Below are 26,442 nucleotides of genomic sequence, written 5' to 3' on the forward strand. Positions count from 1 at the left end.
GTATTGGGTGCAAATCAACCAAAAAATGGTAATTTCTTCAGTGTCGATATTAAGTCGAAACATAATACAGAAAGTGGTAACAACGGCAATAATTCCGGCACAAAAAGCGGCGGAGAAATTCTTCAGAAGACCGCGAAGGCAAGGAAAACACGTCTTTCGAAGCGAACGATTCGACGAAAGATAAACAAAAGAATACTCCGAGCAAGAAAAGGACTTTTATGCCAAAATGGACTCAATTATAATCCTGGTTACGCTATGAGGAGGATGATAACGGAGGCTACATGTTCTGTGATGCGTGCACCCAGCGTGACAAAAACACTGGATTGCATAAATCATTTTGCTGTACGAACTTTCAGAAAAGCACATTGGATCGGCACAACGACAATGAAAACCACACATTAGCTATGGAAATTCCGTTGCTGCAATTGGACCTTGAGAAGGCATTACAACTGTGGCGGGACAGCTAACCACGAAGAATATATAAACTGAAAAATCTGAAGTGATTAAAACTGCATGAATATATAGACTAATATTTCAGCAATATTATTTTTTATAATGAACAATATTTTTGTGAACTGAAAAATCTGAAGTGATAACTGCTATTACCAATAAACTGTGATGATTAAAACGGAATGAATATATAGATTTATATTAAATATTTGTCGCTGATTTACAATTTCAACCTTGATAACACAAAATTTTGGGGACCCATAGATCTCTGTTGGGACCCATAGATTTTTGAGCAAGCGAGTTCCCGGGCCCCCCTCACTTTTCAGAGGTAAAATGAACACTGGCAGACATGTAAGGAGGTCCTTACTTTTATGACAGAAGTCATAAAAGAATAACCATAAAACCTTTCATTCTCACATTCTTATGAGTCATTAATGGTAATATCGCTGTCCAGTCAAGTCTAGAATTTTTGAGCAGATTTGTAACATAAATATGGGTTTTGGAAATAGGACTGATGAATGTATGTCTGATGCTACTTACCTTAGTCAAAGCAATGCTCAGGGAGTTTGGGTGAATAGTCAAACACTCGTACTGGGAACATTCTTAGTGGCCTAAAATTGACAAATGATTAATTAAAGAATTTAAATGAAGGTATACAGGACTGTCTCATAAAATTTGAATATTGTGATAATGATCTATTTTCTGCATTGCAATTAAAAAATATCATACATTCTGGATTCATTACAAATCAACTGATATATAAGTAAGTCTGTTATTATTTTAATAACACTGATTATGACTTATAGCCTCCTAGTTTACTTTTTTATGATGTTGTAATATTTTGAAAGTGGCTATTTAAGTTTTTGCCATAATCAGCTATGTAAAAATGATAATAGATGTGAAAAATAGCAAATAAGTAGAGCAAATAAGACCAGCACAATAATGACTATTGCACTAAATATTAACATTCATTTTCTCAGATGTTCAAAAACTCATTTGCAGCTATATCACACAAATAAATCGTTAAAAAAAATCATGTGATTTCTGGATTTCTCTTTTTAGTTTATCTCTCTCACAGTGGACATGCACCTACGATGAAAATTTCAGTGCCCTCCATTATTTCAAGTGGGAGAAATAGCAAAATTGCAGGGTGTTCAAATACTGTACAGTGGAACCTCGGTTCTCGACCATAATCCTTTCCAGAACCCTGTTCGAAAACCGATTTGTTCGATCACCGAAATAATTTTTCTCATTAAAAATAATGTAAATCGTTTTAATCCGTTCCAACACCCTGAATGTTTACCTTGAATGTTTAACGCAAACATAAAGCTAACCCAGGCTAATCGTACGTCCGCGTTATCGTAATCTTCCGTACGAAAGATTACGCTAACATGAACGTGTAAAAAAAAAAAAAATCAGGTCGTTTACAAGTCATTTAGCACCCGGGTCTCCACAACAAGTGGTGAGCGGTTCATTGGAAAGGAGGCTCCGTTCCAACACCCTGAATGTTGGGCTCCGTTCCAACACCCTGAATGTTTACCTTGAATGTTTAACGTAAACATAAAGCTAACCCGGGCTAATCGTACGTTCGCGTTATCGTAATCTTCTTTACGAAAGATTGAATGGAGCCGTGTTGTTGTCTGCTTGCTGTTGAGGAATTAATATACTTAAAAGCTGAACCACAATGTCCTGCTTATCTTCTCATGCATGAGGAAACTGCACACTCTGACATACCCTTACCAGGAATCAAGCCAAAACCTCAGCCCCGGAAGAAAGATTCAAAAGAAGCTAACAAAATTGATGACGCTACTAAATGTAAAAGTACATTAAAAGCATCGTGGAAAGAGGCGTTCACGTGGCTTGTAGCAGACGACGCAACGCAAACATTGCAGGAATGAAGATGAGTAAATACAGGTACATACTGATGGCAGATGGTAAAGTAGATGTATAATCAACTTAAATTTAAAGTGTTGTTCTGTTATATATTCTGATTATCAATCCTTAATACTTTGCAACTTTTCAGAGTTGTCTGCCCTGGTAACTTTTTGTCATGAGTTTCAGACACTGCTTTTCCCCTCCAGAATTTCTGTGCACGCCACTGTCCATCAGTCACAAATCCTTCCTGTAGTTTTGGGAGTTTGCCTCCTGTATATTTTCATCAACAAGGGAAAAAAATACCACTGAGAATTGGCACGAACAAACAGGACATGATCACACAGACTTCTTATTGTAGAATACTTTGATGTATTTTTTTTCCTTCATACAGACAAAATGTGTAGGACTTAATTCCAGGTAAATTATTTTAGATTTCCATACAGTTTGTCTACAGTATACAGGTGTGTTCTTCCTCATATATATAGATATGTATTCGCTTAAATAACAGGCAGGTAACTCTTTAATATATTCAGTAGTCTTTGTGTATGTGTGTGTGGGTTGCTTTTTTTTTCTTTTTTGGTCTTTTTTCCAGCACAGTTCAGGTTGAATTTTCTGTCTTTGGAACAGCTCTGTATTGTGCACGACGGGTGACATTTGCACCCCACCATGTATCATAAAAAGGCCTGAATTTGTCCCTTGGAGGTGGATAGCTGTGGCAGATCTAAAGGAGCAGCCTAAACAATGCACACAATGCATTGCACTACTGCACTCCCTAGCTCTGTGCCAGCCTCCAGCCGACAGGCCTCGTTTTCTCCCGGACCTGGTAAAAAAATAACGGTACGTGTCTCCCATTTTACTGTGATGCGTCAACACCATCTTCTGCACGCTCCAGTAACTGTTCGCTGGACAGAAAACCCAGCCCTAAGAATATGCTCAGGAGAATGTGCAACGTACGTTTTCCATCAGATGGAAAAAAAAATCATTAATCAAAGAAATATACAAGTGCTTCTGTTTAGTTTCCCTCTCCTTACAAAAAGCAAAAGGACTAAAAGGGAAGAAAAGAAAGCAAAAGCATAAAATTGATTAGCAGGAACATAGTACCTGTAAATGAAAGTTGCATGAGTGCAATTTAGGGGCGAGCTGTACAGTTTTGATGCAGTTGTACAATTTCTAATTTGGGATAAATATATTCTTTTTCACATTCTGCTTTGCCTTCCGTTAATCTATCTCACAACATCGTGATGCAACATGGTTGGGCAGATGGACAGAAATGGCAGGAGCTGCTCCGTCTAATTTACAACACTGTCGATTCGCTCGGCGGGTTTGGGTTTTGTTCACCGTAAGCACTGCAGAGCGGCACTACAAGGAGGATGAAATCGATGTGGTGGGACTCGAACAGGTGTGGCGTGTTTGTGTGTGCGCGTGTGGTAGAGCAAATGTGGAGAGTTCATAGCACACAGTCGTGACAGTAGTCTAAATGGTTTACCTACACATAAAGAGTGACATTGATGATACCAAAATGCATGCTTCAAAACAGACAGAGTAACACAATGCGGCCACCCAGTTGCAGGTGGCGGCCATGATGATGATGAGCATTCAAGAAGAGTTCTGTACAGTTACAGGTTGGTGTGTTTTTTTTTTCTTCCCCAGAGAACCTTGCACCCATCCTGAAACAGATCTAGCAGGACACACGTATTTTCCTGCTCTGTTTTTGCATGTGTTAGGATCCCTGTTGTACTGCAGTTCTAATCTGGGTTACACATGATGACATGTCAGTCAGTTGCATATTATCCGCCCTTGCCTTTTTTTTTTCTGGTGGTGGGATCCGGTCAGGAAGTCAACGGGAGTAAAGTGTGAGGAGGCGGGAGGACGAGGGGGCAGCCGTCAAACGGGGGCAGGAGTTGATTTGCATCGCGTTGCACTCGATGGCAACATGAAGTCAGCAGTTCGCCCGCAACGTCCGTGAGGGGCGAGAACAGGAGGGGTTATGTCAAGCTCGTTTGGAATGTGCTTTATGTTCCACGGAAGGTCACGAGATGAATGCTGTGGAATGTGATGTCACTGGCTCACATGGTCTTACCACCATTGGGTCAAATATTTGTTGAGACTCTTGAAATCCTGGTGCTGTGATTACATTAGATGTTTGAGCTCAGTAGGACACACCAAGAGCAACTGACATATAAATCAAATACGCCTTTCGGAATGCTTTGACAAGTTTATGGCCGTTCAAAATTGACTCCAGAGCCACAAGGACTATACTAAATATTGTTTTACACTGTATCGTGGATTGTAAAGCAAGTATTCTTTCAGAGGCATAGTACTGATGTCTGTATCATAGCATTAAATCAGTTTTCCAGTGCAAAACAGGGTCTATTCCCCTCTCTCTGATCAGGTATGCGACCATATTTGGTCATTTTAACAGTTCACCCAATCACCTCACTATGAGGCAATAAAAAATGGCATGATTTATCTCGGGGGACAATTAAAATGACAAAATTTAATTGTAATACAGTTTTCTCATAAATGTATTAATAAATAATTGAATTCAACATTTCGCTAAGAAAAATATATCAAAAATACAATTTGAACACCTGGCAGAAATGGCGTAGGGGAAATTTACCTTCTTTGATTAATGACCATTTGAAAATTCCATTTAATAAATAACATTTAAAAATTGAACGCGCTAGTGGGTAAAATGATGTCGGTTTCTGCCTGCTGCACCTCCTAGTTTAACAAATAAGTAAAGTTGTTTCCATTGGTGTTTACTGCATTAATTTTTCAAATAAAACAACGTTTAACGCAACTCACAGGCAGCCATCAACTTTGCTGCCTAATAACGCAGAATTATGGGACTCACGATCGTCATATCAACTATAGAGTGTCTTTTAGAGCTTTAGATGATTCAGTTTGTACAAGCTTCAGAGGTTTAACCTTGCACACTACTTTGGAGTTACGTTTCTCAGCTAACACTTGCACTAAACTTGAGTCAGTCTTTTTCTGACTTCTTCTGTTGGTGCTTGATGGTGTTGACCTCATGGCATGTGAGCAGGACCAGATGTAAGATGTCAGTCTTAAAGGGCCGTATAATCTGTGCATTGTGACCTGATGCCATTTAAAGGGATAATGCTTCACAAGCGTTCCAAAAAAATAATATATATAGATATATACTTTTTTGAAATTTGGGATAGCAAAGCAAAGCAGGGGAAAAGGAAGAGCAAGACGTGGACGGGGAGCAAATGAGGAGCTTCGGAGAAGCTACATTTTGGAGAAATGAGCCATACGTCAGTTCATTGTATGCATAAAAGAGGGGAGGGGGGTGTAATGGGGGCGCCGTTCTGTCTTTAAAGATGCGCACAGCCCGCACAGGCGACATATGTGGACGTGGGCAGCATTCAAGGATTGGCGACCGATGACAAGTTCTGTGTTGTCGCTTCCCAATTATCAATAAAAAAAATAATATAATATATACATATGTACTGTATATATATTTGTATAATCCTTCTTTTACGACTAGACTGACACGATGGGTATCTGTTTGAAATGTATATACTTTCATCAGAAGAGACAAGACAACGCACATTTTCAAAGAGAAGGGGGAATGGTTGGATTTTAAATGAAGACAAAAAAAAAATCATCATGCTGCTGGGATATAGTGAAGCAAAGTGGAAAAAATGAGCACCTTAATACGTTCAGAAATGATCGAGTCGAGATGACTTTACAAGCGGGATAAGTTGCTTGATGTTTTCAACGACAGACTTGATCACAGTGGTGTAATGGCAGGCAAGTAATGAAGGGTTAATGGCAACTACACTCAATTAACACCAGTGAAGATTAACGTATTAGGCCCCTGCTACCACATGACTCATGGCGTTTTGAAGGGATGGCTTCAAGGTAGGGACGTCCGCCGTCAGCAGGCTGGAGAGTCAGTGAGGTCAAGTCAGAGTGGGAGAGCAGTTGATGAGGAAGGGGAAGGTGGGGATTTTGAAGGTGGTCAAAGGACTCAATACCGTCAATGTTCATGTGGAATCAGCCGCCATTGTTCCCCCTGATGAAAATGTTAATAGCGCGTCCTCAAGCTCTCTTCCTCTGCCTCCTGACCTTAAGGCTCAGTTCCTCTTCTTCTCTCAGTCCCGCTCGGTTATAAGGTGGTCTCCACACAGTACAGGTGGGCAAGGTAAGGGGTTGGGGATTTCCCCAGCCGGTCCCTGCTCTGATGGTTGTTGCAGTGTTGATGGTTGTGATGTTGAGGGATTTGGTTGCTAGGGGCCACGGCGTTGATGCTGTTTCTGTCGGCGTGGGCAAGTGATGAAGCGCTGCTGCTGCTGCTATTGTTGTTGTTTCGGTTGCAGTGGGTCACCGGGAGGCTATACTGGCGGTACGGACGAGTGGGGCGGGTACGGGTGGAGGACTGGGTGGGAGGAGGCGGCGGCTTACGAAGGGCAGGGTGCACGTGCTGATATCTGCTGAGTTCGGATTCGTCATCCACGTCGGTGTCGTCAATCAGCGGGATGTTGTGGATGAGGTCGTTGATGAGGAACTCCGGGTGGGCCATGAAGTTGTGGATGGAGTTACGGGATTCGGGTTTCTCCATGCCCTCGTACAGCGAGCTACGGAATGCCTTCACCACTCGCATCTGACAAGAAAAAGGGGTGGCAGAGGAGAAACAACAAGAACAAGAGATGGATAAATTAGATGCCGATATGGGAAACAGTAAAAGGAATCGTGCTCAGGCCGGATCGGCCTCCTCCAGACGAACAGACAGACCCAGACAGGCGAACAGACACTCAAGGCCAGGTGGTTTAAACTTGAACTATTCCATCAGTGAGACTGTAGATGTTTGACATTAAGGTATGAATGTGATGGAATGATATTGAAAGTTCAATTTTTATCTACATGTACAACCAATTAATATATCAAAAGACAGCATTTTTGTCACCAAACCTCATTAAGTAGCAAAGGTTTTACACAAACGTTTACTAGCAGACAGTGAGTTCATCCAATATTGTCTTGTTGTGGGGGAGGTGATCCTTTTTCACGTTTGCACTCATTCAGCTATTGCTCTATTAACTTTCTCAATAGCAGATATACATCCCACATAGGGTTTAAGTCTGTAGGCTGTATTTTGTTTTTGAGGTTTTGTGTCATTATGTTGTTGCAGGATTAAGTGTGTCCACATTTGTTCCATTGCCTTTTTCTTAAAATTGGCAGCCAGATTTCTCCACTTGACTATACTTTTTATATCCTTTTTATCCTGGAACTCAAACACAAGATGCAATCTTCTAAGTCCTATGTCTGATTAAGAATTACATTTCTAAAAAACAGAAGGTAAATTTTTTTGACTGTTTGATCCCAAATAAATATTTTCAGTCCATAGCTAACATAATGGAATAGCTATCAGCTGTGGAAATGTAGCAAATGTTTCTTTTTCGCTAGTTGGAGATTTGTGACTAATTCCTAAGCTTTGGGGTGGATTTCAAAATAGCTTGATCAATAATTAAGAAATCAAGATATTTAATGACTTTAGGTCCATCCCAGTCAAGGCAGAAGCACTGAAACTTCATATCTAACCACGTTGACTAGCAGTTAAACCTTAAAAACCGACAATGACTAGATTATTCAAGTTATGAGAATTCATATAGGTTGTAACCTTGCCTCGTGACATCATCACTCTGCTTTGACATTAACAGCCTAGTGTTATTAATACTGAGTCTGCTCTGTACCACAAAGTAAACCGGAAGAAAGACCAGACTAGCAATGAAAGTCGATCAAGCCCATGTTTTATTTTCAAAACAACTTCAGATACAGTTAAAAGTATCTGTTCTTGATTTAATGGGCTGGACTTTTATCTTACTACTATAGAAATGTGGTCATCTCGATGAGTCATGACTTTGAATATGTGCATTACGTTAGCATGGTTAGTTTACCAAGAGGATTTGTTTGAATATTGCATTTAACAAAACACTATTTAAAAAAAACAAACCAGTCTAGATAATATAGATTTGACTGAATGGTGCAGTTTCAAAATTGTACAGCGTATGTATATACCACATCCTCCATGTGTGGAGTTTGCATGTTCTCCCCGTGCCTGTGTGGGTTTCACATTCCAAAAACATGCATATCAGCGGCACAGATAATGGATATACAGTTTATGTACATGTTTGATTACAATAACCTTTATTTATCAAATTAATCAAAGCTACATTGAAGTTCAATGTTGAACATGTTTATTTCATATTATGGTTGGAGATTGAGATGATAAATTATTAATTTCCTGCACATCTTGTGTGGACTGTTTTTTAATTGAAGTTTCTCCGTGATCCACATTCCAAGAATCATGACTTTACTCATTCTAGTACTCGGATTATCACTCATCATCTCATCATCTGTTCAAAGAATTCAGAACTCAGTGAAAATGCAAAAACATTTGTTTAAGCTCAACAAGTGAACTTGTGGGTCCAAAGTGCACTTTAAGGTGTACTATTCATTTAACTTGGACGACTCCCTAATGCTTGAGGAATGGAAGAGATGCATGGCCGATAAATTTAATTCCATTCCAGAAGTGTTCACAGTGCATGAGTTCTCTTCTGAAAACATCACACAAGCCTGGTTGATGAAACACCCTTAAAAGAATAATCAAAGGCCAATACACCCTGACGATTGAGAAGCTGTCGGGCAACATCTAAGAGAACTCCTTGATCGTTGTTTCATCACAAAACAGAAATATGCAAATATCAGGTACCTCAATAGTTGCTACATGTAGACTGCGAATGCCTTCCCTGAAATCAAGAAGACCTTTTCACCCATAAACGGAGCTAAGTGGCTCTCCGCTATGGAGCTGTTGGAAGTGGCGGAGGACGATAAGCCAAAGATGGCATTCACGTCTCCCTTGGGTTATACGAATGCCTTAAGGCAAGGGTGGCCAACCCAGTCCTCAAGAGCCAAATGTCCTGCATGTTTTGGAGTTTTCTCTTCTCAAACTCAGGTGATACAAATCATGAGGGTGTTTGCAAGCTCTGCAGGAGCTTGATGTCGATCTTAGTGATTGGACTCACCTGTCTTCAAGCAGAGAAACTCCAAAAACATGCAGGACACGTGGCTCTCGAGGACTGGGTTGGCCACCCTAGGACTTTCCAATGCCACTTGGAACAGTATGTCTATGATTTCTATTTACGGATTTTTTGGATGACCTCATCGAGGTCTAACGGACACTCGAAAAACACGAAAAGCTTCTTAGAGTGCTGACGTCACTGGCTATTTCTGTCAAAGATGCAAAGTGATGACGTCCCTAGGCAGGGTTTCATTGTGTTTCATAGGGAATTTTTAAAAAATGGCTGCATTTACCTAAGAGTCTGAGCCTTTTAAATCCAAAGACTTATGTGGAAATTTAGGTGGTCGATCATTGGCCATTTTTTCATAGAAGATTATCAACTGAATCAAATTTCTGAAGCTTTTGGACATTTTAATATGCTATATCCTCACTAAAAAACATGCTTATTACTTAAAAGATCAGTCTGTGAAAAATCCAGCATGTTCTTGTGCTCTTACCAGCTCATAAACTCAGCTTGGATGCTTTTTGAATGTACAATTGTCAAGACTCATCACTGTAAGTTGGTTTTCTTAGCCCTGATAGTAATTCAGTCGCTGTTGACCAAGTACAGTAGACCCCTGGCAACCCCACAGTGTGACATTTTAGCTTTGCGGTGTGGAATGAGATGTGAGGGGGTCTACTGTAAAGCCCATTTGGAATATTTGATCATAAAAAAGTAGTTAAACGTCAAATAACAACCAAGCATTCAAACGCTAGGGCTTTTACTTTAAATATTTCTATGAATAGTTTTGACTGAAGGTCTGAGCACGCTAACATAGAATGCTAATTTTGTCAAGAGGCATGTTTTTTGTGAACAGGGCATCCTATTCTCTGGGGAGAAGTCTCCACCAAAGTAACTTTTATAGTAAAAGTCAGCGACATTGAGCCAAGGGTGAGTTATAATTGTATTAATGTCTATAGTTTACAGTATTTTAAAAGGGCCAATAAAAAAAAAGTTTTTTTCAAAATGTGAGGGGCTGGAGTACTGTAACTGTACAACCTCATAATTGAAAGAGAGGTGGTTTAAAATCAAACCTGAAATGGCTAGAGTGGAGATTTACCTTAAAGTTAATTTCTTCAAAAGCCAAGATGGAACAATTAAAACATTGATTTAACCTCTCTGGCTGTATATGTCCTTCTGGATTGAAATCTTAGTTCAAATTAAGATGATTTCACATTGTTTTGAATGCACATGATGATTCCACCTGACCTTGTGTGTTGACAAAAGATGTTTAAAAACAAAAAAAAGGGTGTTTTGAAATGAGTTTGCAATTGACAACACTTATGTCAGTTCTCACACACCAGACAGACCTTGCGGCATCCACAAAAACAACAGCAGCAAAACACACCTCACGTATTCCACACCTGGCGTGAGTGTATGAGTGTGCAAATGTGTGAGCAAGAGAGTGTGTGTTGTTTGGTCGAATGCACTCACACACTGATAGAATGCATGCAAATACAGGTGAGGCTAAATGCCAGGCACAGATGGAAAGGAAGCAATATTAGTGAGTTAGTCAAACACACAATCGAGAAATCACTGAGCGGTCGCACACACGCCACGCACACACTGCACTCATGCAGCAAATAGCGAGCAGAGCGCAATCAGGACGATGCTAATGAGAAAGGTTGCTGCGAGACACGAAACAAAATCAAGAGTTGCAAAAAGGAAGCAGACATCAGAGCAGGTTATAAGAGCAGGTGATTTGTTCAATTCTTGAAAACGGGTGTGATTGGTTCAGAAACGGCCGTGTCATGCTGAAACGAATCATGGTCATTCACAGCCTCGCTCGCTGTCACACTGAGACAAGCACACACCAGAAAGGAGCGCCGGGAATGTATCAAGATGTGTGATATGCAGTTTGTGGCGCCGGCGTGCATTTTAAGGCATTCAGTAGCTGTGGCGGTCGCTCCATGCAACCCGAAATCAGGAAGTGCAGAATGAGCTCAAAGTAAAGGAGAAAGTTGAATGCAAGAAAAAGACAGACAGGCACGGGCAGAGACTTACATAGAGAGGCTTTGGCCAAATGCTTGCTAGCAACTCAAATGTGTAAATATTCCCAATTTAGGTTGATGCTGCGGTTGGCTAAAGTCTCTACATGTGACTCTGGCATACAAACTGACGGGCAGAAAGACAGACGGGCAGACGGTCAAGCAGTAAGTTTCAGTGCTTATCTGTTTTTCCAAAGAGCCTGTCAGACAGCAGAAAAACATTCCATGCAGACTGAGAAGGTTTCAAAATATCACTTTCTCGCTTTGTCTGCTTTTGCACCCGTAGGTAGAGTAAACTTTCGAGTATATGTTGCCCTCATTCTGACCCCTAAGAACAGGGGGTGGTCATGGCTTCCCTGTGTTATTTCATTTTTAGCTTCTTTCCAAAATGCTCCCACCCTCCCTACTTCTCTTCCTTCATCACTCCCTGACAGAAGCTCTCAGCGAAGCTTGATGGAAAAACAATGATGATTAAAAGTAGAAGGAAAGAGGCACTGGAAGGTTGAAGCTGCTGTGAGAAAAAAAAAACTGCTGATGGGAAGAAAGTGCAACATAAATACAGAAAAGCTTTGAGGTACAGTCGATGGTCCAAATGAACCCTAAATAAGTAAAATGTGAGTGACACTGTGCTTTTATCTTCAGCCACCCCATTCTCAGTTTTGTTCTTTGACACAGAGTGCAGAGCCTCACACCTCCTCTTCAAATACACAAGGTGAGAAAGAACAAAGAAACTGAGGGGGACATTAGGAGATGAAGCCAAGATGAAATGAAAACAAACCGGATCCACAGGAGATCTTAAAATCTAGCTTATTTGGAGTAGATGAAACCACACAAGTCACAAACCTTCTTCCTTACATCTCACATTTAATGAACCTAAGTCTGATGGTTTTGTCAAATGCACAATAAGCAAAGGCTGAGCTCTTTCACAGGTAAACCGACTGAATGGATGCTATGGCCACAAAGCTAAAAAAATATACTTGATGACAAATGTATAACTCCCTCGAGTGCTTTTCGACACACCAAGCGAATGTTTGGTGATTTAGCTCAAGACATTAAATTGATTGCAACTGGATGGTTCTGTTTGGTTGATTAAGACGGTCCAGGCTGAGTTTCCGTGGAAATTAGAAATACTCTCTTTAATTGGTACATTACCATTTAGGAATCCAAACAGATACTGTACTCAACTCGGGACTGTACATAGAGAAGTTTGGGATAGATGCTTAGTCCACTACTGATCCGGTATCTATAGACCTCAGCTTTGAGATTGTTCATTAACGTTTGAAAAAAGTAGAGTAATATGTGACTCTACGTTGCGACAGACAAGTATAGTCGAGTCATACAACGTTTTGATGTTCTTCTAAAATTAACTTGTCAGCAAAGAAGGAAGCATCTTCAATTTTTTTAGTCTGATGTCTAGAGGCATGAACACATTAGTCGCGTTTCAAACTTCCAGAGAAAGTGGGAGGACGGTTTTAGAATCGTTGTTCTCCACAAATGTAAAATGAATAATAAAATTATGTAGTAGAGTTACATTTAGCGTAATATTGTGAAGACATTTTTGCCCAACATTCAATATAAAAGAAAGCGATGCATGGTCTTCCATCTATTTCAGTGGTTTAGATCTGATTATTGTTTCATGAAAAACAAAGCACCATATTTACAAAATGACACATTTATGGTGCAATAACCAAAAATAAGCTACCGTATTTTCCGCACTATAAGGCGCACCTAAAAGCCTTTATTGTTTTCAAAAGCTGACCATGCGCCTTATAATACAGTGCGCTTTATATATGGATCAATATTAAGTCGCAAAGTCTTGCAACTAAGGCAAGCAGCCGCCAACTAGATTTTCCCCCGAAGGGGAAGTAGTCCGCGGTGTATGCTGGGATTTATATACCGGCGTTTCATTTCCTAACCAATGTGTCAATCATCATTTGAATCAGTCACTATTGGCTAAAGTTATTCGGAGCTAAAGGGGGCGGATCCTTTTTATCATTTACAGGCTCGCATAGGCTAAAGGGGCGAAACAAAGCCTGCAATTGGCCGAAAAAGATGAATGTGAATCACACGTTGGGTTGCACTACGGCATAGAGAAAACATTTTTTACTATTCTGTATTTGTAAATATTTTACTCTCCTGGATTTACTACACTCACGGTTGTAAGAAAACCATGATTACGTATCATTATTGAACGTGATGGCTGCAAGAGAGCTTAGGTCTGCTATGCGGCTTTATATTTTCCCGGTATCTTGTTTTAGAACGATCTTGATGTTTCTGTGATGAGTCTATTTTTAAACTAAATTCAATTCAAAGTGTTTATTGTCATATGCACAGTAAAGAACCCCGTTTCCCTAAAAAAAATCTAGGATAATTCATAATATAAGTGATAATACAGGCTATGCCATGACATAAATTATCATCCCGTGTCGTTTGCCTGTAATATCTAACGGCTGGATGTTGCTGCATCATGCAGTGCAACCCAAAATGAGTGCTTAAAAGCACAAGGAAGAATACCAAACTACAGAGACTCAAAGTGACCCAACCAAACTATTTTTCATTTCATTTTTTTGCCCAGACTGGTGTTTTTGGGGTATCCTCAGCAACAAGATGGCGGACAATGATTGTCAGCTTCATTTAGGTAAGCCTCATGTTATATAAAATAAATACACATTTCTCAACCTATGAGTATTCAAAAAAATGCACTGTATTATTGCTTATTGTTCAAATCAATATAGTTTTTTTAATTAAATGAAGTATTTTCACCACTAAGGGAGGATAATCAATACACAAGGTTTCTTTTAGCAACAAGTGTCCCCTACTTACGACCATTCGACTTACGATAAACGGTAGATGCGAACATATTTTTTGGGATTGTCGAAAAATATCCAGACATTGATGTAAGTTAGATTTCGTATTGTGCGCACATTTTTCAGAGTACAGGACATTACTGTAGTGCTTCTTTCCGCCGCTACCGGCCCATGTCACTGTGAGAGCTCACCCAGCATACACCCCGAAGAAGAAATCCACCTTCTACTTCCTAGTTCATGTGTAAACATTCTACACTGTCTATACTATGTCTATACTATCTCCAGAACTTTGACATTTTCATTGTTTAATATCTCGTGCATCCATTCAATATGGTTGGTGTAAAGTGTAAAGAAGAGGCGATCCGATTCATTTGAAAAAAAGTGGAATAAGAAAGCTTGATGCGGTTGAGAAAATGGTTGGATGGCTTTTTTTCGGCCACTTTCTAACACGGAGGAGGAAGTCGCCTAACTCTTGAAGCCCATCTTCCAAAAGTAAGTTACACTTAACTTTATTTATCTTTACAGAGCATATTATTGTATGAAATGTTTATCTTTTAGTACAAAACAATACAGTTTACTTATACAAGCCTTAAACATACTTTTATAAACCTTAAACATACAAAATATAGCACTGAAGCAACTTACGAACAAATTCAACTTACGAACGATCGTCCGGAAGTAGGACAGCGTCTGTACTGTCATGCAGACTTCATGGAAATGTGGATAACGTTGGTCAAGTCAAGTCTTTTATGTATAATCACAAAAAGTCTCAAAAGTGTTGTGCAGACTATTACAGACTACAGACTATTGTTACACCATCACCTGATCTAAAACCTCGTCATTAGTCTGTTTTTTTCTGATTGGTCGGGAAACACATATTTTTATCTTAAAACAAATATATTCTGCATGTAAATATAGTTGTTATTCTATTGTAGTCTAATCCCATCATTTTGGGTTTCTTGAAAAAAGTGAAAAGCCAAATCCACCACTTTTTAATCATTATAGGGACAGCCATTTTGAGAAGGCTTTCAAGTCAAGTCATGTTTTGTTTTTTGTATTGCCCTTAATCACGGAAAGTTTCAAAGGACTGCACAGACTATTATGACACCATCCCCTGATCTTAAACCTTCATTAAGGAAAGGAAAAACTCAAAAACTTAAGCATAAGGAAAATGAAGAAACCTTAAGAACATGAGGTCATCCCCCTTTAAGCGAAGATGATTTGCTCTTTAACTAAAAATAATTCAAATAATTTTCCTGTGTTTTTGGATTCTGAGCAGTACAGAAGCACACTCAAAACAACAGTCTGTTAAAAACTGTTGTTTTGTCACTGTAAATGCACAAAAACCTTCATGCTCGGTGGCCTTGGGGGTATGGCGCCCGCCCCGAGACTGGGAGGTTGAGGTTCAAGCCTCGGCCGAGTCATACCTAAGACTTAAACATTGGTACCCGTTGCCTCCCTGCTTGGCGTTCAGCATTAGGGGTTGGAATTGGGGGGTTTGATCACCTAATGACTCCCAACACCTGAGTTGGGTTGAGCGAGGGGGCTGGGAATCCCCTCCTCTGAATCAATCTCCCAAAAAGAGTCAGAAAGGACTCTAGCCACCTCCCACTAGGGGGATATGGCTGTGGTATATATATATATATATAAATGCACAAAAACCTTCATGTTACCTGTGCAAATCAACCACACACTTCAGCTGAAAATTTCAACGCCCCACGGTGAAAATCCCAACCTATTCATGATATACCGTACGGCAATCATGATAGACAGACAGAAATGCTCTCAAAGAATGACGACATCTATTGAGAAAAACCGGAGTCGTGGCGACGGGCTGCTTGAGCGGATCCTCACTGACTACGCCTATGTCTTTGTTGGTGATAGCTCGAGATGAAGAGGGGTAAAGCGTGTGATGGCAGGGGGTCGAAGGGCAAAAGGGAAGGAGCAAGGTTGGAAAGGATAAGCAACTGAGAAGACTGATGAGGAGACAGCACAATCATGCACACACACCGACACACAAAGATACATCCAAAGCACCGACGCACGTCCCCTTACACACAAAACGCATACACCGGCCATTGCAAGCACACGCAGACGCTCGCTGAACTGACATACAGAGAAATCAAGAGGAAACATGAGGTTGGTGGTGCAACTCTCCACAGGAAATGAGGACCATGACAAAAAAATAAATAAACGGAGAAACTCAAAGACAAAGGAATGAGAAAAAGGGAAAAGAAGGATGACAAAATCTAAAGGAACCTTATCAGTATACTAGACAGGAGCGTGTATTTAGATCTGACACAATCCAAATACATCTACAAGATAACAACTTTGCTTATAGACGAACAGAGCACATTTCACGGCCTTTTTACTCGGGGCAAACAGGAAACCTGTAACATCTCAAACAATAAGAAAACAGCAAAGAGAAGAAAGTCAAGAGCGGCATTGGAGAAAAAGAGAAAGTTAACAAACAGGACGGACAGGGAAGAAAGCCGTCTACAGAAATAGTCCGTCCACGACACAAGAATGCTCAACTCGAAACGAAAAGTTAGGCTTGTTAGGGCTTTTATACTCGAAGGTTTACAGCTTTTGGCCAACTGCTTGTTTTATATATGGAGCAGGTGTTGAACACGGTAACCCGGCTTGACCTCATGGACACACATTTGCAAGATACGGTGCAGCGGGAGCTGTCCTTAAGCTCTGTGGACTCGGATCCGCCACCCCCATCCAAAATCCCACCCTCCAGAATCTAATTGTTTAACCGGCTTTCATTTTCCGTTTTTGGTTGATGCATTATTCAGTTCAAACGTGACTTGCGGGACTTCTGACTCACAGAGCTAAGAGCGAACAGCATCCTTCTGCACCACACTCAACACGCAACACCAAAAACCAAACACGCTCTGGATTGCGACCAGACCTGGATTTGGACCAGACCAGATCAGACCAGAATTGCACAGCTGGTCAGGACCGGGTGCTGTTTGAAAGGGAGAATAAAAAAAAGAATAGAAGATATGTTGTGTACGTATGAGTAGGTTGGCTGGATGGGGTAGGGGGTAGGAGGAGGAGGGGGTGATTGCAACCAGAGACCGTAAAAAACTGCAAGTCCACGTGCCGTGCATGTTTGCGTGTTTGTGTGTGCATATGAGCTTGTGTATGTGTGTGCTGGAAATCGTTGCGTGCATGCTTTGGGCGGACTCACTCCCTGGGGCCGGGCTGGTATTGGCTGTAGCAGTGGAGAGAGCTACGTGAGAGGGGGTAGATATAGTGTTTACGTCGTGGAGCTGACTGAGCACGGAGGAGCGCCTTCTCACAGCTCCCTGAAACGAGCCGCTTCGCTTGAACGTACTCACTACCTCCATCTGCAGGACAGAGATAAAACAGTGGCACTCAGTGTGCGCAGGAGGGGGGTCGCATGCGGAGTGCGGATCCCTTTCCATTTGTGCATGTATGTGTGTGTTGCCCCCCCCCTTGTTACAGATTAATATGCCCAAATTTTGGGATGGGTTTACAATGTCAATCATCACATTCACGTCGGTCGGGCTTCTCCCTAGCTGACTTTCTTCTGCTACGGTAAATTCACAGTGCGCTGAGGCGTTCCGCAGCCATAAGTAGTTTTGGCCAGCAGAAACTGAAGTCGCCTCATCACCAATGTTCCCTCTAATTTTCCTTACGGGTCTGAGCGTTCACACAAAAGTCGGTGAGCAGCGCTTGAAACAACAGTGAGCAACCATAATCCCAAGTGTGGCAAGATAATTAATTATCAAACATGTCCAAATTATTTTTCTCTTTTGAATGAATTGACTCATGTACTATTGCAAACGTCGTTTGTTCTTACAATTCTTTCACAAGATATCCATTTATTTTTATTTCCTGATATATTTTGTCGCATAATATTAACATTTTTGGGGGCTTATTTAGTCGGTTGTAAGATACAGAACTGTACTTAATCACATTTTTAGTGGAAGTACAATGTTGGCAACAAGATTCACTTGATATAATTGGAAATTATTTGAATGCAACACAAACTTTTTCTTCTTTTTTACGTGTTTTTTTCTACTTTTTTTAAAATTCCTTTAAAAAAATCTCATTGTGTTTATTTTTCCTAGCTGTTACTTTTTTCTTTTTGTTCTCTATTTACTTTTTTCCTGCATTTCTTTCTTTTCTTTTTTTCTGGCTTTTTTCTAAATGTTTCCTTCTTTTTTCTCTTCCTTTGTTTCTTTTTTTTCTCAGCTTTTCACTACTTTTTCATTTTGTTATTTTTTTCTTTTTTGTTCTATTCCCCCCTTCCTTTAAGTCATTTTGTGTATCATTTTATATAATATTTGGTCATGTTGGGATTAAAGAAGCAAAAACAACCCGAAGAGCCGTTTAGGACCCGAGCCGAGCCGAAGAAGCCGGTTCCCCGACAAACTCTACTAACTTTACTCAACTTCGTTCTCCTTCGACTTGACTTCAAAATACCGCATTTAGGACACAACGTCAGGGGAACCCGTGTATTTTTACCTTCATGCACTGTAACTTTGACTTAAGTCGCTTCTTAATTAGTAATTTTGAGCCCTAATTTTTGTGCGCTGGCTAGATTTTCTTGTGCGCCAAGAATGTCCGAGCAGTGCGCAATTGCGCACGCGCGCAGCTTAGAGGGAACACTGCTCATCAATACCATGCACTGTACTAAACTCTTGCAATGTCAATTCAAAGAAATCCTTCCTGTCACTGTCTATTATCCGCCTGTCATTGTTGTTCTGTGTCTCTTTGCCGTTGTCTCTCTTAAAGTCCCGGAATAGATTCTTAAGGACGTGATTCTCCTGTGGTTTATGGCCCAGTTTTCAACCGTCAATATGATGGACGGCCTTAAAATGTTCCCGTCAATGATGGAAAATTGTGAGTTAATGTACCGTAAATTCTGGACTATAAGCCGCTACTTTTTTCCCAAAGGTTCAACCCTGCGGCTTATTCAGTGATGCGGCCAATTTATGTAATTTTTCTAACAGCCGCCAGCGGCGCTCGAGTACAAAAGGTAAGATTTAGACCGCTGGAATATATGCGCCGAGGAAGACTGTAACTTCTTAGCTTGAGCACAAATTAAATTAGCGTAGAAATATCCTCATCGTGCAAATTGCAAAAAGAAAGGCACATGACGTAGCTTTCAAGCTCAAAGCAAACGAGCAGTCCGATAAGGAGGGAAATAGGGCTACTGCACGTAAATTTCACTTTGCGAGCGTGTTTTTAAATAAGGGAGCGTGGGTCGACGTCTATATGACAAAGTCTCTTTCCCATACTGGGGAAGACGACTTTGATGAAGTCAGTTATAAGGAGGAAGATGATGACGGTTTACCGTGGTTTCTACAAGTACGGTATGTTTTTCTTAACAGACCCGTTTACTGTGTTGCCAGCGTGTTGCTAGTAGCGTTTTGCTACCCTTCACAGGCACGGTTTGGGATGAAAGTTATAATATCATAATTAAAGCTTTGAAAACTCTCTCGGTGTACCGTCTTTCTTTGAAAATATGTGTAACCGATGTATAATATGTATTTGCACCTGTATATTTTTGGAATGTATTTATTTGAGACACTTATTCTGATATGTTTTGCGAATTAAAAAAGAGGGGCGTAGCAAAAGCGAGCTGACGGGAAGTGGGGTAAAGGTGAGTGAGACCTGTTGTCGTGGCGGACAATAGTGGATATATATTTTTCCCACCCTTACCTTTGGAAATATAGACTTTTTTTCCTTGGAATAGTTTCAACGGGTACCCGGACTCAGCAGGTCTGCATCAAACCTTAAGTACCGGTATCATTTTCTGTTCATTTGGCCGGCTGTGGTTTTTGGACTGTGTACTTTATATTCAGTCACAATCGTGGGACTCAAGGGCTAATTTTGTGATTGTGTTACATGTTTTAATGTGGGCGCATGCGGCTTATATACAGGTGCGGCTTGTGTATGTACAAAATCGGTTTTCCTCTTAAAATGTGGTGGGTGCCGCTTACAATCAGGTGCGCTCTATAGTCCGGAATTTACGGTAACCTCTGCAGACACAGGAATATAAAAGCTATACATAAATATGTATACAGTTTTGCCTAACTTAGATTCTGCTATAAAAGACAGGCTTTAATTTTTTATATCACCTCTCCTCTCGAGTCCTCACAAATAAAATATGAAATCTCGGGTTTGCTTTGGGATCGGTCCTGAAAATCGAGTAAATTGGGTTGGGCTTTTATAACCAATGCCCTGGGTCAGGTCGGATTGGACTTTTTAAGGCCAATTTTACCTCTACAACACAACAGTGACTTTGGTCGGCTTTGGTGCTGATGCCCTTTTGTCGTCATTCAAAAACCCACCACAAAAGACACACAAACATTCTCACAGCACTCATGCAACATGGTTTTATGAGAAGCCCACCTCCAACTTTTGTGAAGTTATGAGCCATTGTTGTTTTGTCGTTTACTTTCTCAGGGACTGCACCCAATTGCTTGAGTTCCTTGCAGGGCTGAAGCATTTTGGAAAAAAATTGATTTGCATGCAGCACGGCGGCACAGTTCTAAGGTCTCGGGAACCTCCTGTGTGGGTTCAAATCCAGCTACCGGACTTCCTGTGCGGAGTTTGTATGTTCTCCCCGTGCTTGCGTGGGTTTTCTCCGGGCACTCCGGTTTCATCCCACATTCCAAAAACATGCATTTCAGGTGAATTGGCCGGTCCAAATTGTCCCTAGATGTAAATGAGCGAACGAGCTGTCTGTCCGTGTGTGCCCTGCGATTGGCTGGCAACCGGTTCAGGGTGTCCCCTGCCCACTGCCAGAAGATAGCTGGGATGGGCTCCAGCACCCCCGCGACCCTACTGAGGATAAACGGTGCAGCTAATGAGATGAGAGGGGGGAATTGATTTGCATTTTTGTCCCGTAAAAATGCTATTTGTGTTCCAATACTTTTTACAAGGTCTCTTCATATTTATCCATCCGACATTATTTACCTCAATTCTACTTATTATTATAGAATTGTTCATATTTGGACATCATCATTTTTACAGGGCCGATACCATACCGATAACAATTAGTAGTGGATATTTCAACCCAATATTCAGTTGTTGTATAGTCAGAGTTTTTCAGATATATACACTACAGTTCAAAAGTTTGGGGTTGCGCAGACAATTTTGTGCTTACCATTAAAATTCACCCTTATTTATCGAATAAGTTGTCTGTTTTCATTTGCCCATATTCATCTCTATCATTTGTTTTCCTGTCTCAGAAAAGGCCCTTTTTTGCACTCCGAGGGTGGGCGGTTGAATCCACAATTCGATATTATCGATATTGAGTGAGTTCTTGGATCGAATCGCTACTTTATTCTTGTGATTGAGACAGAAACTCTCCTACTTACGAACATTCGAGTAACGAAAAACGGTAGATATAAAAAAAAAAAAATTCGGGATGTCGAAAAATATCCAGACATTGCTGTAAGTTAGATTTTGTATTGTGCACGTTTTTCCGAGTACAGGACGGCACTGTAGTGCTTCTATACGCCACTACCGACAAGTGGCGGCGCTGTGATAGCTCACCCAGGATCCACCCTGAAGAAGAAATCCGGCTTCCTCTTCCTAGTTCGTGTATAAACATACTAGACCTTTGACATTTGTAATGTCTAATAACTAGTGCATCCATTCAATTTGGTTGGTTTAAAGTATAAAGAAGAGGTGAGCCGTTTCATTTGAAATGAAACTGGAATAAGAAAGCTTGCTGCGGTTGAGAAAATAGTTGGATCGCTTTTTTTCGCCCACTTTTCACTACGGAGGAGGAAGCTCGTCTTCCAAAAGTAAGTTAAACTTAACTTTATTTATCTTTATAGAGCATATTATTTAATGAAATGTTTATTTTTTTAGTACAAAACAATAAAGGTTACTTATACAAGCCTTAAACATAGAAAATATAGCACTGAAGCAACCTACGAACAAATTCAACTTACTAGCGATTGTCCAGAACTTATCTCATTCGTAAGTAGGGCAGCGTCTGTACTGTCTTTCCAATTTATCAGTAGTGGGTGATAAAATTATGTGTAGATTGTAACACTAAAATTCAATCTGATAGTGCTTATTTGCACTATTGACTCTATTTTCGAAATATTATGGGGCGGCACTAGCTCAGGAGGTAGAGCGCTCATCTTGGGATCAAGGGATCCCAGTTCGAATCCCGGCTCGTCCGTGTTACATGTCGAAGTGTCCTTGGGTAAGACACTGAACCCCTAATACCCCCAATAAGCAGGTTAGCGCCTTACATGGCTGCAAGGCCGCTATTGGGAAATGTGGAGCACATTGGGAAGTCATTGACTTGAAAAGCGCTATATAAATGCACATCATTTCATTTGGAAGGTATTTTTGTTGTCTAGTTGACATTGTTACGCAGCATTTGTATTTTTGTTACATTGCTACTTTTTTATTTGACTTATAAATTTCGTACTAATTCGGCTGTAGTGGAAATATTTCTTTTTTTTACACTATTAAAGTTTGCTTGTGGTTATTCAATTAAATCTATAACATTTTAGTGCCTAAAATATTTTTACTGTGTTTGTTGTACTCATGAACTAGCTCAAGTAACTATTCAATGATCATGACATTTCTAAGCAAAATTTGTATTTACTTGGATCGGATCAATACCACAATTACCCGTATCGCCCACCCCTGTTGCAGACACACACACACTCATACAGAAACAGTCTCTGACTCCCCCCATACAAACACATATATTGTTTTGCATTGCATCCCATAAACCACACAGTTTTGATAGAATCACAATGAAAGTCCGTGGAGAACATAATGTCGCCTGTGTTGAAGAGAAGCACATGTTAAAGGGCAAATTCAAAGCAGAGAGAACCCGCACAGAAGCACCAGATTATAGATTTTGGCTCCCAGCCTCATGCAACTTGGAGTACCTGCGTCTGAATGCGGTTGAGGCCTCGGAACCAGAGGATCTGTCCTCGCCTCAGTTCCCTCTCGGCGCAGTCGATCTCTTCCTCGTCTTCCGCAAGCTCTTCCCCTTCCTCTTCGCCTGGCTCCAGACCGAGACCCGCCTCCTTCAAGCACGGCAGACGCTCCGACGGGACGGTGGCGATCACCTGGACATTACAGTTTTTACATTTTCAGCTCGGTGGCCTTGGGGGTATGGCGCCCACCCCGAGACTGGGAGGTTGTGGTTCAAGCCTCGGCCGAGTCATACCTAAGACTTAAACATTGGTACCCGTTGCCTCCCTGCTTGGCGTTCAGCATTAGGGGTTGGAATTGGCGGGTTTGGTCACCTAATGACTCCCAACACCTGAGTTGGGTTGAGCGAGGGGGCTGGGAATCCCCTCCTCTGAATCAATCTCCCAAAAAGAGTCAGAAATGACTCTAGCCACCTGCCACTAAGGGGATATGGCTGTGGTATATATATACATTTTCAGGGTTCCCCCAGGATTTTTCTATTCAGAAGTAAGACTTTTTAAGACCTTTTCAAGGCCACATCCATTGAAATTTAAGACCAATCTCATACATATTTTGACATACAGACGGGGGAGGCGAAACTTTAAAACCCCACCCTGCGCCAAAGGAGCGTGGAAGGTATTGTGTACCTGCCGGCTGAGGTTTGATTTGAGCTGGAACTGAAGGGATAGGCCCCTAACCCGCCAACGGACAGGCTTGGACTAAAGGTTGGACAGAGGCGTCACGGACCTGAACCGGGTGCCGAGACGACCTGTGAGGTGCCGCCGACGAAAGGACAGGATCAAGTACTTTTCGCCCTATTTCACTACGGAGGAGGAAGCTCGTCTTCCAAAAGTAAGTTAAACTTAACTTTATTTATCTTTATAGAGCATATTATTTAATGAAATTATAAGTTATAAGGTGCATCCCCAAAAGATAATCTTATGATGAGGCGCATGTAGTTGTTACTGTCCAAGAGCTATTATATAAGATCTGAAACACGAGCTTGACCCGGATTTTGGACCATGCCTAAAGTGTCAATCATTACGTTCGGGTTCTGGCTGGGATTTTCTCTTACTTTTTTTTATTTTTATTATCCATCTGTCATTGTACTGTGTTCGTTTTTCTTCTGTTACCGGGTAGCGCCTTTGAATGCGACGCACCCTTGGGAGATGCAGTGGAACAGAACCTGCCCGGGAAGACCTGCATATGCTCCCGGTCCTCTTAGGCCCTGAGGTGGGTGACTGTGTTGGGGCTAACCGGAAGCGCCCAGGGTGGCGGAGCGACACGCCGCCGCAACGGGTTCAGGACGTCAACCGGGCGAGCCGTTATGGAGGTCAGCACACTACTGCAGCTATTATCCCCGCCACGCCCAACGCCCCAGCAACGATGGGTTTCGTACGTCAGTTGGGCGACCCTGTGACGGATGTCCGTATCTAACTGCCACCATTAACAACCGCGCCGGATAATGGAGCCTCAAATCGTTCGAGCGTCAGCTGGGCAACCCCTCCTACTCAATCCCTGGTACAGCAAGAACCCAGTTATACTTTAAATCACGCAACCATAACGAGTTAAACCTACACTTTCCCATCCTAAGGTTACTCTGAGGACGACAGCGGGTTAGAGACTGATTGTATGTCAAAACATAATACAGTGGAACCTCGGTTTTCGAACGCCTCTCAGTTCGAACAAATCGGTTCTCGACCAAAAATTTTGAGAAATTCTTGCTTCGCTTTTCGTTCAAAAAATCGGAGTTCGAACACCGGTACGCTAGGGTGCGATGCTGAGCGGCGTACGAGTGTAGATTGCCCCCACCCCTCGTGAAGAACTGTTGACACGGCAACGCGCACTCCTTCTCTGCTTTCGTTTTTCAAAAGCGGTGAAGGGAGTGTTTTAACACCTAATTATGCCTCGGAAGAAGGTTGGTGCAAGCAGCAAAGTTGCTACAGGTGAAAAAAGAGGAGTAGTGCGTACAACTATTGCATTTTAGAAAGAAATAATAGCAAAATATGAAGCAGGTGTGGGAGTTTCCCTTCTTTCAGGAATTCAGCATGGCTTCTGCCGACAACCGCCAAAGTAAGAAATCCTACTCATAATTCTTTTCTTCATCCTTTAACTGCTCACCACTTGTTGTGGAGACCCGGGTGCTAAATGACATGTAAACGACCTGATTTTTTTACTTTTACACGTTCATGTTAGCGTAATCTTTCGTACGGAAGATTACGCTAACGCGAACGTACGATTAGCCTGGGTTAGCTTCATGTTTACTTTCGTGGTAAACATTTAGGGTGTTAGAACGGATTAAAACAATTTTACATTACTTTTAATGGTAAAAAACGACTTCGGTGATCGTACAAATCGGTTTTCGTACAAAGAAATGGAACGGATTATGGTCGAGAACCGAGGTTCCACTGTACTGCGGAAATCTCAATTTTCTAGCCGACACATAGAAGTCAGGAGTAATTTTACGAAACGACGTTCAATATTTTTGTTAGTTTGCATATTATACATTTAAGACTTCTAGACAAAATTAAAGACCTTGTAAATGCCTTAATTTGAGTTATCAAATTTAAAACTTTTTTAAGACCTTGGTGGAACCCTGATTTTTATGACAATCGGCAGTTTAGCAAACGTGACAATTGTGTCTGAATTGTACCGCAGGTGACAACAATTCTATACAAGCTGCACCCACTCAAAAAGCATGTTTGGACTGAACAAGCTGAAGAGAGTTCTTACCTGACCCCACAGGAGCTCTCCAACTCCCACGAACAGACACCAGAGCCACTGCTCAATGTTGAGTGGAGCACAGCTGAATGGTTTCCCTCCCCACTGCACGATCACAATCTGCAGCACAAAGAAAATAACTTGACTAGAGGATCACAACACAATGCACTTTGGCATCAAGTGATGGCAAAATGAAGCCCCATCAAGCAGTGAAGCCCCACAGGGAATGCTTTCCACTTATATAGAGGCTTTAACATGAGTCATTTTCTCGACTACCCCATCATGTGAACAGAAACATGTATAACATGCTTGGTTCTTACAATAAAATTAATTTTTGTTCTGGGAGTAACTTTGTAACCTGAAACATTTGTAAGTAGAGACGCCTTTTAATGTATATGTGCTAATCCGTTCCAAGCTACGCATAAATATTATATATTTTTCAAAATTATAATAACAGCATCAAAACATGAAACAAATACATGTTAGCTTTAGATTAGCCCACTACAAGCATAAAACGAGAGACACATAATGTGAAAAAAAAACAAAGAATAAAGAAAAATTAAAATATGAATT

At 41.1% G+C, this 26,442-nt stretch overlaps 1 protein-coding gene across 5 annotated transcripts in view; it reads right to left on the reverse strand.

Annotated features, from left to right (window-relative positions):
* Positions 1-2,573: 2,573 nt before the first annotated feature.
* Positions 2,574-26,442, reverse strand: part of atp2b3b (ATPase plasma membrane Ca2+ transporting 3b) — a 124,114-nt gene continuing 100,245 nt past the window's right edge. For 2 of the 5 annotated variants that reach the window (XM_088330652.1, XM_088330651.1), the window contains 5 exons: positions 25,882-25,989; positions 23,121-23,303; positions 17,408-17,567; positions 17,126-17,182; positions 6,775-6,958 (listed from right to left, as the gene is read on the reverse strand). In XM_088330652.1, coding sequence (XP_088186778.1) covers positions 6,933-6,958; positions 17,126-17,182; positions 17,408-17,567; positions 23,121-23,303; positions 25,882-25,989 — 534 coding nt within the window. In that variant the 3' untranslated portion in view covers positions 6,775-6,932. Of the gene's footprint in view, positions 6,959-17,125; positions 17,183-17,407; positions 17,568-23,120; positions 23,304-25,881; positions 25,990-26,442 lie in introns of all 5 variants that reach the window. The other 3 variants (XM_088330650.1, XM_088330649.1, XM_088330653.1) reach the window with 2 other exon arrangements.

This window comes from Urocampus carinirostris, chromosome 3 (assembly GCF_059441175.1).
Source record: "Urocampus carinirostris isolate Australia breed hairy pipefish chromosome 3, RoL_Ucar_1.0, whole genome shotgun sequence".
In the NCBI taxonomy this organism is placed as follows: Eukaryota; Metazoa; Chordata; class Actinopteri; order Syngnathiformes; family Syngnathidae; genus Urocampus; species Urocampus carinirostris.